Here is a 13,268-nt window from a genome sequence, read left to right on the forward strand (position 1 = left end):
GCTGAGGATACCGGCCATTACTGGCAGTACCTGCAAACTCTCCTTTACTGAGCTGGTAAGCAGGAATCCCTGCATCGCTCTGCAGAGGTGAAGCATCGGGAGCGCACAGCTTGGTGGTGCAATGATGATGTTTGTGTGAACTGTCAATCAAGAAGGAGCGCACTGCAACTCAGCAAAGAAGAAGCATGGAGGTGGACTCCTGAAGTGCAACCAAGGGACAAACCCTGATGTGATGCAGGTTCATCTATGAAACTATCCATCTATTTGGCTTTTCTATGGACCACCAGGACTAATGAGATTACTTTCTATGGAAAACACTATTGCTGGGTTGTAATGAGGAGCGGTGACTCCTTCCTGTTGGGAGAACCATATCGGACTTTTCTGGTGGGGTATAATGACTGTCTCTTGAGGTGGAGACTGTGGCTGATTCTTCAGAGGGGCACTGGGGCTGACTTTTGGAGGGTGTTGTACCTGGGATTCCTTATTGATTAATTGGCTTTCTCTTGGAGGACATTGTCGGGGTCTGTGTGATTGACTTTTAATAGGGTACAACCACGATCACTCTTCTGTTACATCAAGGAAAGATAAAAGTAGTGAGCCGAAATCCCCAAATCTGCTCTGGAGCCCACCGGATTACAGCTGCTCGTGTTGTGGGCAATGACTACTGAACCTTACACAGTGATCTCAAAGTGTCAGAAAATACAAGATAAAATATAACCAGATCAATAGATAATTTAAACACCAATATAGATTGTCGGTGATCTGATTGGTCAGAGATTGGTCAGAGATCTGTGAATGTAGAAGTCCTGATACAGAAAAAAACAACGAGGTTAGCCAATCCCTTTATTTATACAGGGTGGAGCGCGGTAATTTGCTTTTTTGCACTGCATGCTGTGGCGGCACTGTCAGTCGAAGAGAGGGGAGAGTGGGTGTGGCTTACAGTGGCTGATGGGAGATTTGTATTCCTCCGCCTTTCAGTTGCCATCATGCAGTGGACACGTGAGGAGAGGTCATTTTGTGTTGAAGCGTATTTTTCAAATGCCCACTCGATCATTGCAGTGCAGCGTGCTTTTCGTTTACAATTTGCTGTTCCTCCACGCGGACGTGTTCCTGGACGGCAATCAATTGTAAATTGGGTGAATGCATTCAGAACAGCAGGGAATGTGTCATGTGTACGAAGGGGACCTGAGAGAAGGATTACAACACCACAAAACATCGAGAGAGTTAGAGCAGCAGTACTGCAATCTCCGAAACGCTCTGCTCGGAAGCAATCATTTGCTCTTGGCATTTCAAGACGTTTTCTCCACCGGATTCTTCATGATGAACTGAATTTTCACCCGTATAAAATGTGCGTGGTCCAACAATTGTCAGCACGGGACTATTTGACACGGCGGACCTCTTGTGAAGACATGTTAGCAACGATACCCCGTGACGCAATTGTGTTTTTTTCTGATGAGGCACATTTTCACCTCAGTGGGTGTGTAAACAAACAAAATATGCGTTACTGGAGTGAAACAAACCCCAGAGAAGTTCACGAGAGACCTCTGCATTCGGACCGCGTCACTGTGTGGTGCGCCATATCACGAGTAGGCATCATTGGTCTTTACTTTTTTCAGGATAACGGTCGTGCCATAACTGTGAACTCCGAACGGTACTTGTCTATGATACAGGATTATTTTCAGCCGGCTCTTGAGGCAATGGAACTAGAGGATACATGGTTCCAACAGGATGGTGCCACTGCACACACAGCGAGGGTTACCATGAATGGTTTGAGGCAAATGTTTCCTGGACGGCTTATCTCTTTGAGGGGAGATGTGAACTGGCCAGCACGCTCACCAGATATAGCCCCATGCGATTTTTTCCTTTGGGGTTACCTGAAGTCTAAGGTGTATATCAACCGTCCCAACACCTTGGAAGACCTAAGGAACAATATTGAAGCTGAAATTGGCAGAATACCAGTGGACATGCTTGTTAGAGTTCATGAAAACTTCAGAAAACGTATGCAGCAGTGTGTGGATAGCGAAGGTCGACATTTGCCAGATACACTATTTAAAACCATGTAATTTAAAAATTCCATTACTGTTCAGTATAATTAAAATATAAAATAAATTTTTCTAATGATCATAATTTTTTTATTTCATTCCCAAATCAGCAAATTACCGCGCTCCACCCTGTATAAGACGCCTCCTTAAAAATCAGACAAAGTCACTTTAAATGTATCAGTTGTTACAAAGACATAAAGTGGCAGATTTCATAGGTGTAACTACTTTAGGGGCAGTTCCCACTTCAGCAGTTTTCCTTAGTCACACATTCACCCTTGTTGTTTCTTAGGGTGCCTGCCTTGCAGAAACATCCGGATTTGCACACAGCAGCACAAGCATCTACACGACCCAGGTTATCGCAGGTTGGCGGACAGCCGCTCCCACATTCATTATACTCCTCGCCTGCTTTACATCCGGCTGCAAAAATATGAGAGGAGAACAATAAGGAGCATATTAGTGTTTGTCCGGTGCTTCCGCTCATAGATAATAATAATAAGTCCTAAACCAAAAGCTGTAGCAGCCTAATATGTGTGAGGTGCAGCCTCCATCTCTGTTTTGCCTTTTCTTTGTCAATAATAAACATTGTTACATAAATATTTGAGAGTCTGTGAATAAAGAAGATGTGCTATTGATCAGCTCTGCAGGATAAGAGGGTGAACTGCACTCACTATGACTCACTATGACGTCATTAAGGGGTCCTGCAACTTTTGGAACTTTTTATTTACTTACAGAAACCCTCCTGTTCCTATGGTTATGGGTTATACCTGTGTGAATGTAATATGTAGTGTAGGTGTATTGTATACTCACCGATCGCTGTCTTCAGTGGTGTCCAGTGCTGCTCTGTCCTATTCTGGGTCACTTTTCTATCTAGCCGGATCATACAGGGCTCCATGTGTCACTGTTACAATGTAAATCTACGGAGCCTCGTTCACGGCGTCAGCTCATACAAGATCCGGAGAACTAGAACTTTATTTATAGGACTGAGAAGATGACCAGAGCGGCACTGGACACCGGAGAAGACGGCAATCGGTGAGAATATTAACACACCTACTCTACACTATATGTACATTCACACAGATTTCATCCATAAAAATGTAAATGGAAGAACCTGTGAAAGCAAAATGGTGCAAAAGGTTTAATAATACCAAATTGGGACAATTATTTTTAAGTAAAAAATATAGTGTATAATGTCTCTAAATGTGGACAACCCCTATAACAATAAAATATCTGTTTAGGAATCATGATTTTTTATTTAAAATAAGGCTTCGAGTAAAACTGATACAATGTGTTATGCCACCTAATGGTCTGAAGGGTGGAGCCTGGCACAGGGCATAAAGAAGGAAGCCTGTATAATGGATATGACACAATGTATCAGTTTTCTCTTCAGTGTTCCATTTCCAGATTCCACTTTTAGATAAGAGATTTATGTAAATCCTTCCTGCAAAAGAAGAGTACAAGTGGGGGAAGGGATGTGACAACACCTCTAAGCACGAGTTGTCACTGTGGCCCACGGGAAGATCCTGGGAAGATTACACAAAATCAAATCCTTATATTATAATCGTCATGAAACAATGTAGGTCATCATGTATATCATAGAGAATATCAAATACTTACTGTCTGCTGATTGTGCAGCGATCACCATGACGAGCAGAGCTGCAAATTATTAATAAAATAAATAATAATGATAATACGAAGATAAAAATTAATAATAATATTTCTACTGCAAAATATACATTAAAAAAGCCAAGGAAAATTGGATTCTTCCTTGTTATATTATTAGTATATATCTATAGTATAATACAATGTACAGTATATAACGCATGTAACTCACTCAGGGATGCCAGCAGCACTGCAGATGTTCGCCCCATGTTTAGCAATGATGTTCCACTGTTTTTCTGTAAATTATCAATTGCATCAGATATTTAGTTTTTTTTCTCTTGCTATATTGCAAAAATCATTTAATGCTTAACATAACACTTAAAAGATTAGTCTAATTTCGAAGCTGTCCCTATAATCAACTGATTGATGGAGGTGCAGCTTCTCAATTCCCTACAGCGGCCACTGGAGGAGAAATGTGGTATTGCATGCCAGCTGTTTAAATAAATAGGGAGCACCAAGGAAGAGTTCCTCTTTATAAAGGTCTCCGGCTTCTGACGCTTTCTCCCTGACATCCATACATTTTATGGGAGGGGATAAACCCTTTAATACAGTAATGAAACAAGTGACAGATCCATTATAAGGGGAGCTCCAGCCCCGGTATCCTCAGTGTGGTTCCCACTGGATGCTCTGAATATAAGTAAATCTCCATCTCCTGACGGGTGTTCTATAGATGTAGAACTTGTCCCTGGTATTGGGATAATATGATTCTATCTTTCCTCTGGATAAGAGCAGACATTTCGGTACCTACCTGGAGGATGCACGGCACACGGCTCCTGGTGATGCCGGATCCTACAAGTGCAGCATCTTATATACAGTAAGGTTAGGAGCGGCCAGGGTGTGATCTGTGACCTATGTACAATGTCATCATCGCCTAACACGATACAACTGGTGACTGTGCCAACAGCAAACTGGAAAAGCAACATCAAGAATGTTTGACAATAAATGGCTTCACCAACCACTAACCATGAGTGGAGAAAAAGTTTTGGTGTTATCATTCATATTCTCCGAAAAAAGGCCAAGAAAGCAAAAATTCTGCCGAGGTATGCAAACTTTTGAGCACAACTGTAACTCAGGATCAGTACAGGATATCCTATGGTTATGTTTCCTAATATCTTAAAATAGAAACAATTAAAATATTCCCAATGTTATAATTTGGCTGCAGTTTTGATCGTCTTATATAAGATTATTCCTATTTAGGTGCGGTCATAGATACCTACATAAGATACTTCTTGCAACACAACAAGCTATATATAATTCAATCCTAACACTTCTTATTTGCTCTGTGCAGATTTATTAATGCCGCAGGCAGGATGATATTATCTGTAAGTGAAGACATGTTGCTCCTGTGTGCTCAGCTGCTCCTGATCCAGATTTCCTGGTGCTGAATATTTGCTCATTATCTCCTGAGTTCTTCTTGTTCCTGTCCCCAGATCCGGCCGTGTGTACTTGTGTATCAGATTATCTGACCATATGTCTACATAGGAATTGGTGGCTGATAGCTCCGGAACATTCCCAGTCTGACCATCATGATCATCATGCTACCTGGCTACTACCTTACAGTCAGGGCCGGCGTCAGCACAAGGCGTACCCGGGCAAGTGCAGGGGCCCTGGCGAGACAGGGGGGCCCATTCAGGGCTGACGTTAGGGGCAGGCAGCTGCCAGTGCCTAGGGCCCCCACTCCCCCCGGGGCCCTCAGCTAGCGGCACATCATGCAGCTGCTATGGGGCCCCTGTGAGGAAGGGGGGCTTGCCTGTCACAAGCGCAAACTCCCCCGCTGCCGCTTTGAACTTCACCGGCATCTGCCGGTAGAGTTCAAAGCAAATGATGGAGGAGAGAGCGTCAACTGTCCTGATGCTCCCTCTCCCATCATTCCCCACTCTGCCTCTGACACTGCCGCTGTGGGTGCGCGATGACGTTATCGCGCACTCGCTGTGTGTCAGGCAGTGCAGCGGCAGCCGCCGAGACCAGAGCAGGGAGGGAGCAGCGTGGCGCTGGAACGTTGAGAGGTGAGGAGTGTTTTTTTGTAACTATAACAGTGACAGTGAGTACTGGACTATGGGGCCATTCTTGGGGGAGGGGGGCTGTGCTGTCTACATGTCTGTGCTATATACTACATGGCTGTTCTATATACGACATGGCTGTTCTATATACTTCATGGCTGTGCTATATACTACATGGGCCGTGTTATATACTACGTGGGCTGTTATATGCTACATGGGCTGTGCTACATGGCTGTTCTATATGTTCTATATACTACATGGGCTGTGTTATATAATATGTGGCTGTGCTATTTACTATATGGGCTGTTATATGCTACGTGGGCTGTGCTATATACTACGTGGCTGTGTTATATGCTATGTGGCTGTGCTATATACTACGTGGCTGTGTTTTATGCTATGTGGCTGTGCTATATACTATGTGGCTGTGTTATATGCTACGTGGCTGTGCTATATACTACATGGCTGTGTTATATGCTACGTGGCTGTGCTATATACTACGTGGCTGTGTTATATGCTACGTGGCTGTGCTATATACTACATGGCTGTGTTATATGCTACGTGGTTGTGCTATATACTACGTGGCTGTGTTATATGCTACGTGGCTGTGCTATATACTATGTGGCTGTGTTATATACTACGTGGCTGTGCTATATACTGCATGGCTGTGTGATATGCTACGTGGCTGTGCTATATACTACGTGGCTGTGTTATATAATATGTGGCTGCGCTATATACTATATGGGCTGTTATATGCTACATGGGCTGTGCTATATACTACGTGGCTGTGTTATATGCTATGTGGCTGTGCTATATACTACGTGGCTGTGTTATATGCTACGTGGCTGTGCTATATACTACGTGGCTGTGTTATATGCTACGTGGCTGTGCTATATACTGTTATGACCCCAATGGCAGAGGGTCTCAGAAATTTATACTAAGTCTGCAAACACAAACAACCAGCTCATAGGGCAGTGGTAACTGGGCTGACCATATATCTAATCCTAGCACCACAAATAGCAGCAGCCGGGGAACGTGCCTACGTTGGTTCTAGACGTCTCGCGCCAGCCGGAGAACTAACTAACCCTAGAAGGGAAAAGATAGACCTTTCTTGCCTCCAGAGAAAAGACCCCAAAAGTTGGATACAAGCCCCCAACAAATAATAACGGTGAGGTAAGAAGAAAAGACAAACGTAAGAATGAGCTAGGTATTTAGCAAAGAGAGGCCCACTGACTAATAGCAGAAAATAGTAAGATGACTTATACGGTCAGCAAAAACCCTATCAAAATTTCCACGCTGGATATTCAAGAACCCCCGAACCGTCTAACGGCCCGGGGGGAGAATACCAGCCCCCTAGAGCTTCCTGCTAAATCAGGAATCACATTTAGAACAAGCTGGACAGAAAATAAGAGCAATGCAAATAACCAAAAAACAAGGAAGCAGGACTTAGCTTAATTTTGCAAGAACCAGGACCAGCAGACAGGAGCAAACAGAAAGGATTGATTACAACAATGCCAGGCACTGGACTGAGAATCCAGGAAGTTTATATAGCAACACTCCTGGACTAACGACCCAGGTGGGTGCCAAACTGAGAAAAGACAATCCCAGAGTAATATCACTAGTGACCACAAGAGGGAGCCAAAAAAGTCTAATTCACAACAGTACCCCCCCTTTAAGGAGGGGTCACCGAACCCTCACCAAGACCACCAGGGCGATCAGGATGAGCAGCGTGAAAGGCACGAACTAAATCGGCCGCATGCACATCAGAGGCAACCACCCAGGAATTATCCTCCTGACCATAGCCCTTCCACTTGACCAGATACTGAAGCCTCCACCTGGAGAGACGAGAATCCAAGATCTTCTCCACCACGTACTCCAACTCGCCCTCAACCAACACCGGAGCAGGAGGCTCAACAGAAGGAACCATAGGTACAACGTACCGCCGTAACAAAGACCTATGGAACACGTTGTGAATGGCAAACGACACCGGAAGATCCAAGCGAAAGGACACAGGATTAAGGATTTCCAATATCTTGTAAGGACCGATGAAGCGAGGCTTAAATTTAGGAGAGGAGACCTTCATAGGAACAAATCGAGAAGACAGCCATACCAAATCCCCAACACGAAGTCGGGGACCCACACCGCGGCGGCGGTTGGCAAAACGCTGAGCCTTCTCCTGTGACAACGTTAAGTTGTCCACAACATGATTCCAGATCTGCTGCAACCTATCCACCACGGAATCCACCCCAGGACAGTCAGAAGACTCCACATGTCCCGAGGAAAAACGAGGATGGAAACCAGAGTTGCAAAAAAAAGGCGAAACCAAGGTAGCGGAACTAGCCCGATTATTAAGGGCAAACTCAGCCAACGGCAAGAAGGTCACCCAATCATCCTGATCTGCAGAAACAAAACACCTCAAATAAGCCTCCAGAGTCTGATTAGTTCGCTCCGTTTGTCCATTAGTTTGAGGATGAAAGGCAGACGAAAACGACAATTCAATGCCCATCTTAGCACAAAAGGATCGCCAGAACCTGGAAACAAACTGGGATCCTCTGTCAGACACGATATTCTCAGGAATGCCGTGTAAACGAACCACATTCTGAAAGAACAAGGGAACCAGATCGGAAGAAGAAGGCAGTTTAGGCAAAGATACCAAATGGACCATCTTGGAAAAGCGATCACATACCACCCAGATGACAGACATTCCTTGAGACACCGGAAGATCTGAAATGAAATCCATGGAAATGTGTGTCCAAGGCCTCTTCGGGACAGGCAAGGGCAAGAGCAAGCCGCTGGCACGAGAACAGCAAGGCTTAGCCCGAGCACAAGTCCCACAGGACTGCACAAATGACCGCACATCCCGTGACAAGGAAGGCCACCAAAAGGACCTAGCCACCAGATCTCTGGTGCCAAAAATTCCCGGATGCCCTGCCAACACCGAGGAATGAACCTCGGAAATGACTCTGTTGGTCCACTTATCAGGAACAAACAGTCTGTCAGGTGGACAAGAGTCAGGTCTACCAGCCTGAAATCTCTGCAACACACGTCGCAAATCCGGAGAAATGGCTGACAAGATTACTCCCTCTTTAAGAATACCAACTGGTTCTGCGACTCCTGGAGAGTCAGGCACAAAGCTCCTTGAAAGAGCATCAGCCTTCACATTTTTTGAACCTGGTAAATACGAGACCACAAAGTCAAAACGGGAGAAAAACAATGACCAATGGGCCTGTCTAGGATTCAGGCGTTTAGCAGACTCGAGATACATCAGATTTTTGTGATCAGTCAAGACCACCACACGATGCTTAGCACCCTCGAGCCAATGACGCCACTCCTCAAATGCCCACTTCATGGCCAGCAACTCCCGATTGCCAACATCATAATTCCGCTCAGCAGGCGAAAACTTCCTAGAGAAGAAAGCACATGGTCTCATTACAGAGCAACCAGGGCCTCTCTGCGACAAAACGGCCCCTGCCCCAATCTCAGAAGCATCCACTTCAACCTGAAAGGGAAGTGAGACATCAGGCTGGCACAAAACAGGCGCCGAAGTAAACCGGCGCTTCAACTCCTGGAAAGCCTCCACGGCCGCAGGAGCCCAGTTAGCAACATCAGAACCTTTCTTGGTCATATCCGTCAAAGGTTTAACAACGCTAGAAAAATTAGCGATAAAACGACGGTAGAAGTTAGCAAAACCCAAGAACTTCTGAAGACTCTTAACTGACGTGGGTTGAGTCCAATCATGAATAGCTCGGACCTTGACTGGGTCCATCTCCACTACAGAAGGGGAAAAAATAAAACCCAAAAAGGGAACCTTCTGTACTCCAAAGAGACACTTTGAGCCCTTAACAAACAAAGCATTCTCACGCAAAACCTGAAACACCATCCTGACCTGCTCTACATGCGAGTCCCAATCATCAGAGAAAACCAGAATATCATCCAGATAAACAATCATAAATTTATCCAGATACTTCCGAAAAATATCATGCATAAAGGACTGAAACACTGAGGGAGCATGAGGGAGCATTAGAGAGCCCAAAAGGCATCACCAAGTACTCAAAATGACCTTCGGGCGTATTAAATGCAGTCTTCCATTCATCTCCTTGCTTAATGCGCACAAGGTTGTACGCACCACGAAGATCTATCTTGGTGAACCACTTGGCACCTTTAATCCGGGCAAACAAGTCCGACAACAGAGGCAAAGGATACTGAAATTTAACAGTGATTTTATTCAGAAGCCGATAGTCAATACAAGGTCTCAAAGATCCGTCCTTCTTGGCCACAAAAAAGAATCCCGCACCAAGAGGGGAAGAGGCTGGACGGATATGCCCCTTCTCCAGAGACTCCTTGATATACGAACGCATTGCGGTATGCTCAGGTACAGACAGATTAAATAGTCTTCCCTTAGGAAATTTACTACCTGGAATCAAATCTATGGCGCAGTCACAGTCCCTATGAGGAGTCAGAGCACTGGACCTGGACTCGCTGAATACATCCTGATAATCAGACAAATACTCAGGAACTTCCGAAGAAGTAGAGGAAGCAATAGACACCGGCGGGGAATCACCATGAATTCCCTGACAGCCCCAACTTGACACAGACATTGCCTTCCAGTCCAAGACTGGATTATGGGTCTGTAACCATGGCAGACCCAAAACGACCAAATCATGCATTTTATGCAGAACAAGAAAACGAATCACCTCCCGATGTTCAGGAGTCATGCACATGGTTACCTGCGTCCAAAACTGCGGTTTATTTTCCGCCAATGGCGTAGCATCAATACCTCTAAGAGGGATAGGATTTACCAACGGTTCAAGAACAAAACCACAGCGCTTGGCAAATGACAGATCCATAAGACTCAGGGCAGCACCTGAATCCACAAACGCCATAACAGGGTAGGAAGACAATGAGCAAATTAAAGTCACAGACAATATAAATTTAGGTTGCAAATTACCAATGGCGACAGGACTAACAACCCTTGTTAGGCGTTTAGAGCATGCTGATATAACATGTGTAGAATCACCACAGTAAAAACACAACCCATTCTGACGTCTATGATTTTTCCGTTCATTTCTAGTCTGAATTCTACCACATTGCATTAAATCAGGTGTTTGTTCAGACAACACCACCAGAGGATTAGCGGCTTTGGGCTCCCGCAAACGCCGGTCAATTCGAATAGCCAGCGCCATGGAATCATTCAGACTTGTAGGAATGGAGAAACCCACCATCACATTCTTAATGGCTTCAGAAAGGCCATTTCTGAAATTTGCGGCCAGAGCACACTCATTCCACTGAGTAAGCACGGACCATTTCCGAAATTTTTGGCAATACACTTCAGCTTCATCCTGGCCCTGAGAAATAGCCAGCAAGGCTTTTTCTGCCTGAACTTCAAGATTGGGTTCCTCGTAAAGCAATCCGAGCGCCAGAAAAAACGCATCAATATTTGCCAATGCCGGATCTCCTGGCGCTAGCGAGAAGGCCCAATCCTGAGGGTCGCCCCGTAAAAAAGAGATAACAATTTTAACTTGCTGAGCTGAGTCTCCAGATGAACGGGGTCTCAGAGATAGAAACAATTTACAATTATTCCTGAAATTCCTAAACTTAAATCGATCTCCAGAGAACAGTTCAGGAATAGGTATTTTAGGTTCAGACATAGGACTTCTGGTAACAAAATCTTGTATGCCCTGCACACGAGCAGCAAGCTGGTCCACACTTGTAATCAAGGTCTGGACATTCATGTCTGCAGCAAGTACAAGCCACTCAGAGGTAAAGGGGAGGAACACAGAGAGGAAAAAAAAAAAAAACTCAGAATTTCCTTTCTTATAATCCCACTTCTGCAATGCATTAAACATTCAATGTTGGCCTGGCATACTGTTATGACCCCAATGGCAGAGGGTCTCAGAAATTTATACTAAGTCTGCAAACACAAACAACCAGCTCATAGGGCAGTGGCAACTGGGCTGACCATATATCTAATCCTAGCACCACAAATAGCAGCAGCCGGGGAACGTGCCTACGTTGGTTCTAGACGTCTCGCGCCAGCCGGAGAACTAACTAACCCTAGAAGGGAAAAGATAGACCTTTCTTGCCTCCAGAGAAAAGACCCCAAAAGTTGGATACAAGCCCCCAACAAATAATAACGGTGAGGTAAGAAGAAAAGACAAACGTAAGAATGAGCTAGGTATTTAGCAAAGAGAGGCCCACTGACTAATAGCAGAAAATAGTAAGATGACTTATACGGTCAGCAAAAACCCTATCAAAATTTCCACGCTGGATATTCAAGAACCCCCAAACCGTCTAACGGCCCGGGGGGAGAATACCAGCCCCCTAGAGCTTCCAGCTAAATCAGGAATCACATTTAGTACAAGCTGGACAGAAAATAAGAGCAATGCAAATAACCAAAAAACAAGGAAAGCAGGACTTAGCTTAATTTTGCAAGAACCAGGACCAGCAGACAGGAGCAAACAGAAAGGATTGATTACAACGATGCCAGGCACTGGACTGAGAATCCAGGAAGTTTATATAGCAACACCCCTGGACTAACGACCCAGGTGGGTGCCAAACTGAGAAAAGACAATCCCAGAGTAATATCACTAGTGACCACAAGAGGGAGCCAAAAAAGTCTAATTCACAACAATATACTACATGGCTGTGTTATATGCTACGTGGCTGTGCTATATACTACGTGGCTGTGTTATATGCTACGTGGCTGTGCTATATACTACATGGCTGTGTTATATGCTATGTGGCTGTGCTATATACTATGTGGCTGTGCTATATACTGCATGGCTGTCTGATATGCTACGTGGCTGTGCTATAAACTACGTGGCTGTGTTATATGCTACGTGGCTGTGCTATAGACTATGTGGGTTGTGTTATATACTACATGGCTGTGTTATATGCGATCATGAATCGTGGTATGTTTTAAAGGGGGGGCCCACTGAGACTCTTTCGCCTGGGGCCCTCAAAATCTTGGAGCCGGCCCTGCTTACAGTAGAAAAAGAAGGAAAATCATCTTCATGCGCTCCCCAATCCCAAGACAATCAGCCTCAGGAGTGGAGCACGGACAGAAACTGTGGCCTGTTCCGAATAACAGCATCTGTAAAAAAGTGCAAACATTTAACTAAAATCATCCAGAAATGTTTTACCCACGCGTTTCGATGCTCATATAGTGATCTTAATAATAGCACTGTAACAGTGTGATTAAATTGTTTAAAGTAAAGGTGGGCAATTAATTATCACAAGGGGTCACATGAGAAACCTGTGACTGTTTTGGAGGCCGACCCAATAGGCTGAAATAAATTTAGCTTAATATTAATATGTAACATTAATAGTGATGAGCGAATATACTCGTTACTCAAGATTTCTCGAGCACGCTCGGGGGTCCTCCGAGTATTTTTTAGTGCTCAGAGATTTAGTTTTTCTTGCCGCCGCTGAATGATTTACATCTGTTAGCCAGCATAAGTACATGTGGGGGTTGACTGGTTGCTAGGGAATCCTCACATGTACTTATGCTGGCTAACAGATGTAAATCATTCAGCTGCGGCAAGAAAAACTAAATCTCTGAGCACTAAAA

General features: G+C 44.7%; 1 protein-coding gene across 2 annotated transcripts in view; it reads right to left on the reverse strand.

Moving 5' to 3' along the window:
* Positions 1-833: 833 nt before the first annotated feature.
* Positions 834-13,268, reverse strand: part of LOC143770499 (chymotrypsin inhibitor-like) — a 37,865-nt gene continuing 25,430 nt past the window's right edge. The window contains exons 1-4 of one of the 2 annotated variants that reach the window (XM_077260170.1): positions 4,450-4,518; positions 3,874-3,937; positions 3,657-3,695; positions 834-2,459 (exon numbers count right to left, since the gene is read on the reverse strand). In XM_077260170.1, the coding sequence (XP_077116285.1) occupies positions 2,287-2,459; positions 3,657-3,695; positions 3,874-3,910 (249 nt within the window). In that variant the 5' untranslated portion in view covers positions 3,911-3,937; positions 4,450-4,518 and the 3' untranslated portion in view covers positions 834-2,286. Of the gene's footprint in view, positions 2,460-3,656; positions 3,696-3,873; positions 3,938-4,449; positions 4,519-13,268 lie in introns of those variants that run through there. The other variant, XM_077260171.1, reaches the window with a different exon arrangement.

Source organism: Ranitomeya variabilis, chromosome 4 (genome assembly GCF_051348905.1).
Source record: "Ranitomeya variabilis isolate aRanVar5 chromosome 4, aRanVar5.hap1, whole genome shotgun sequence".
NCBI lineage: Eukaryota > Metazoa > Chordata > Amphibia > Anura > Dendrobatidae > Ranitomeya > Ranitomeya variabilis.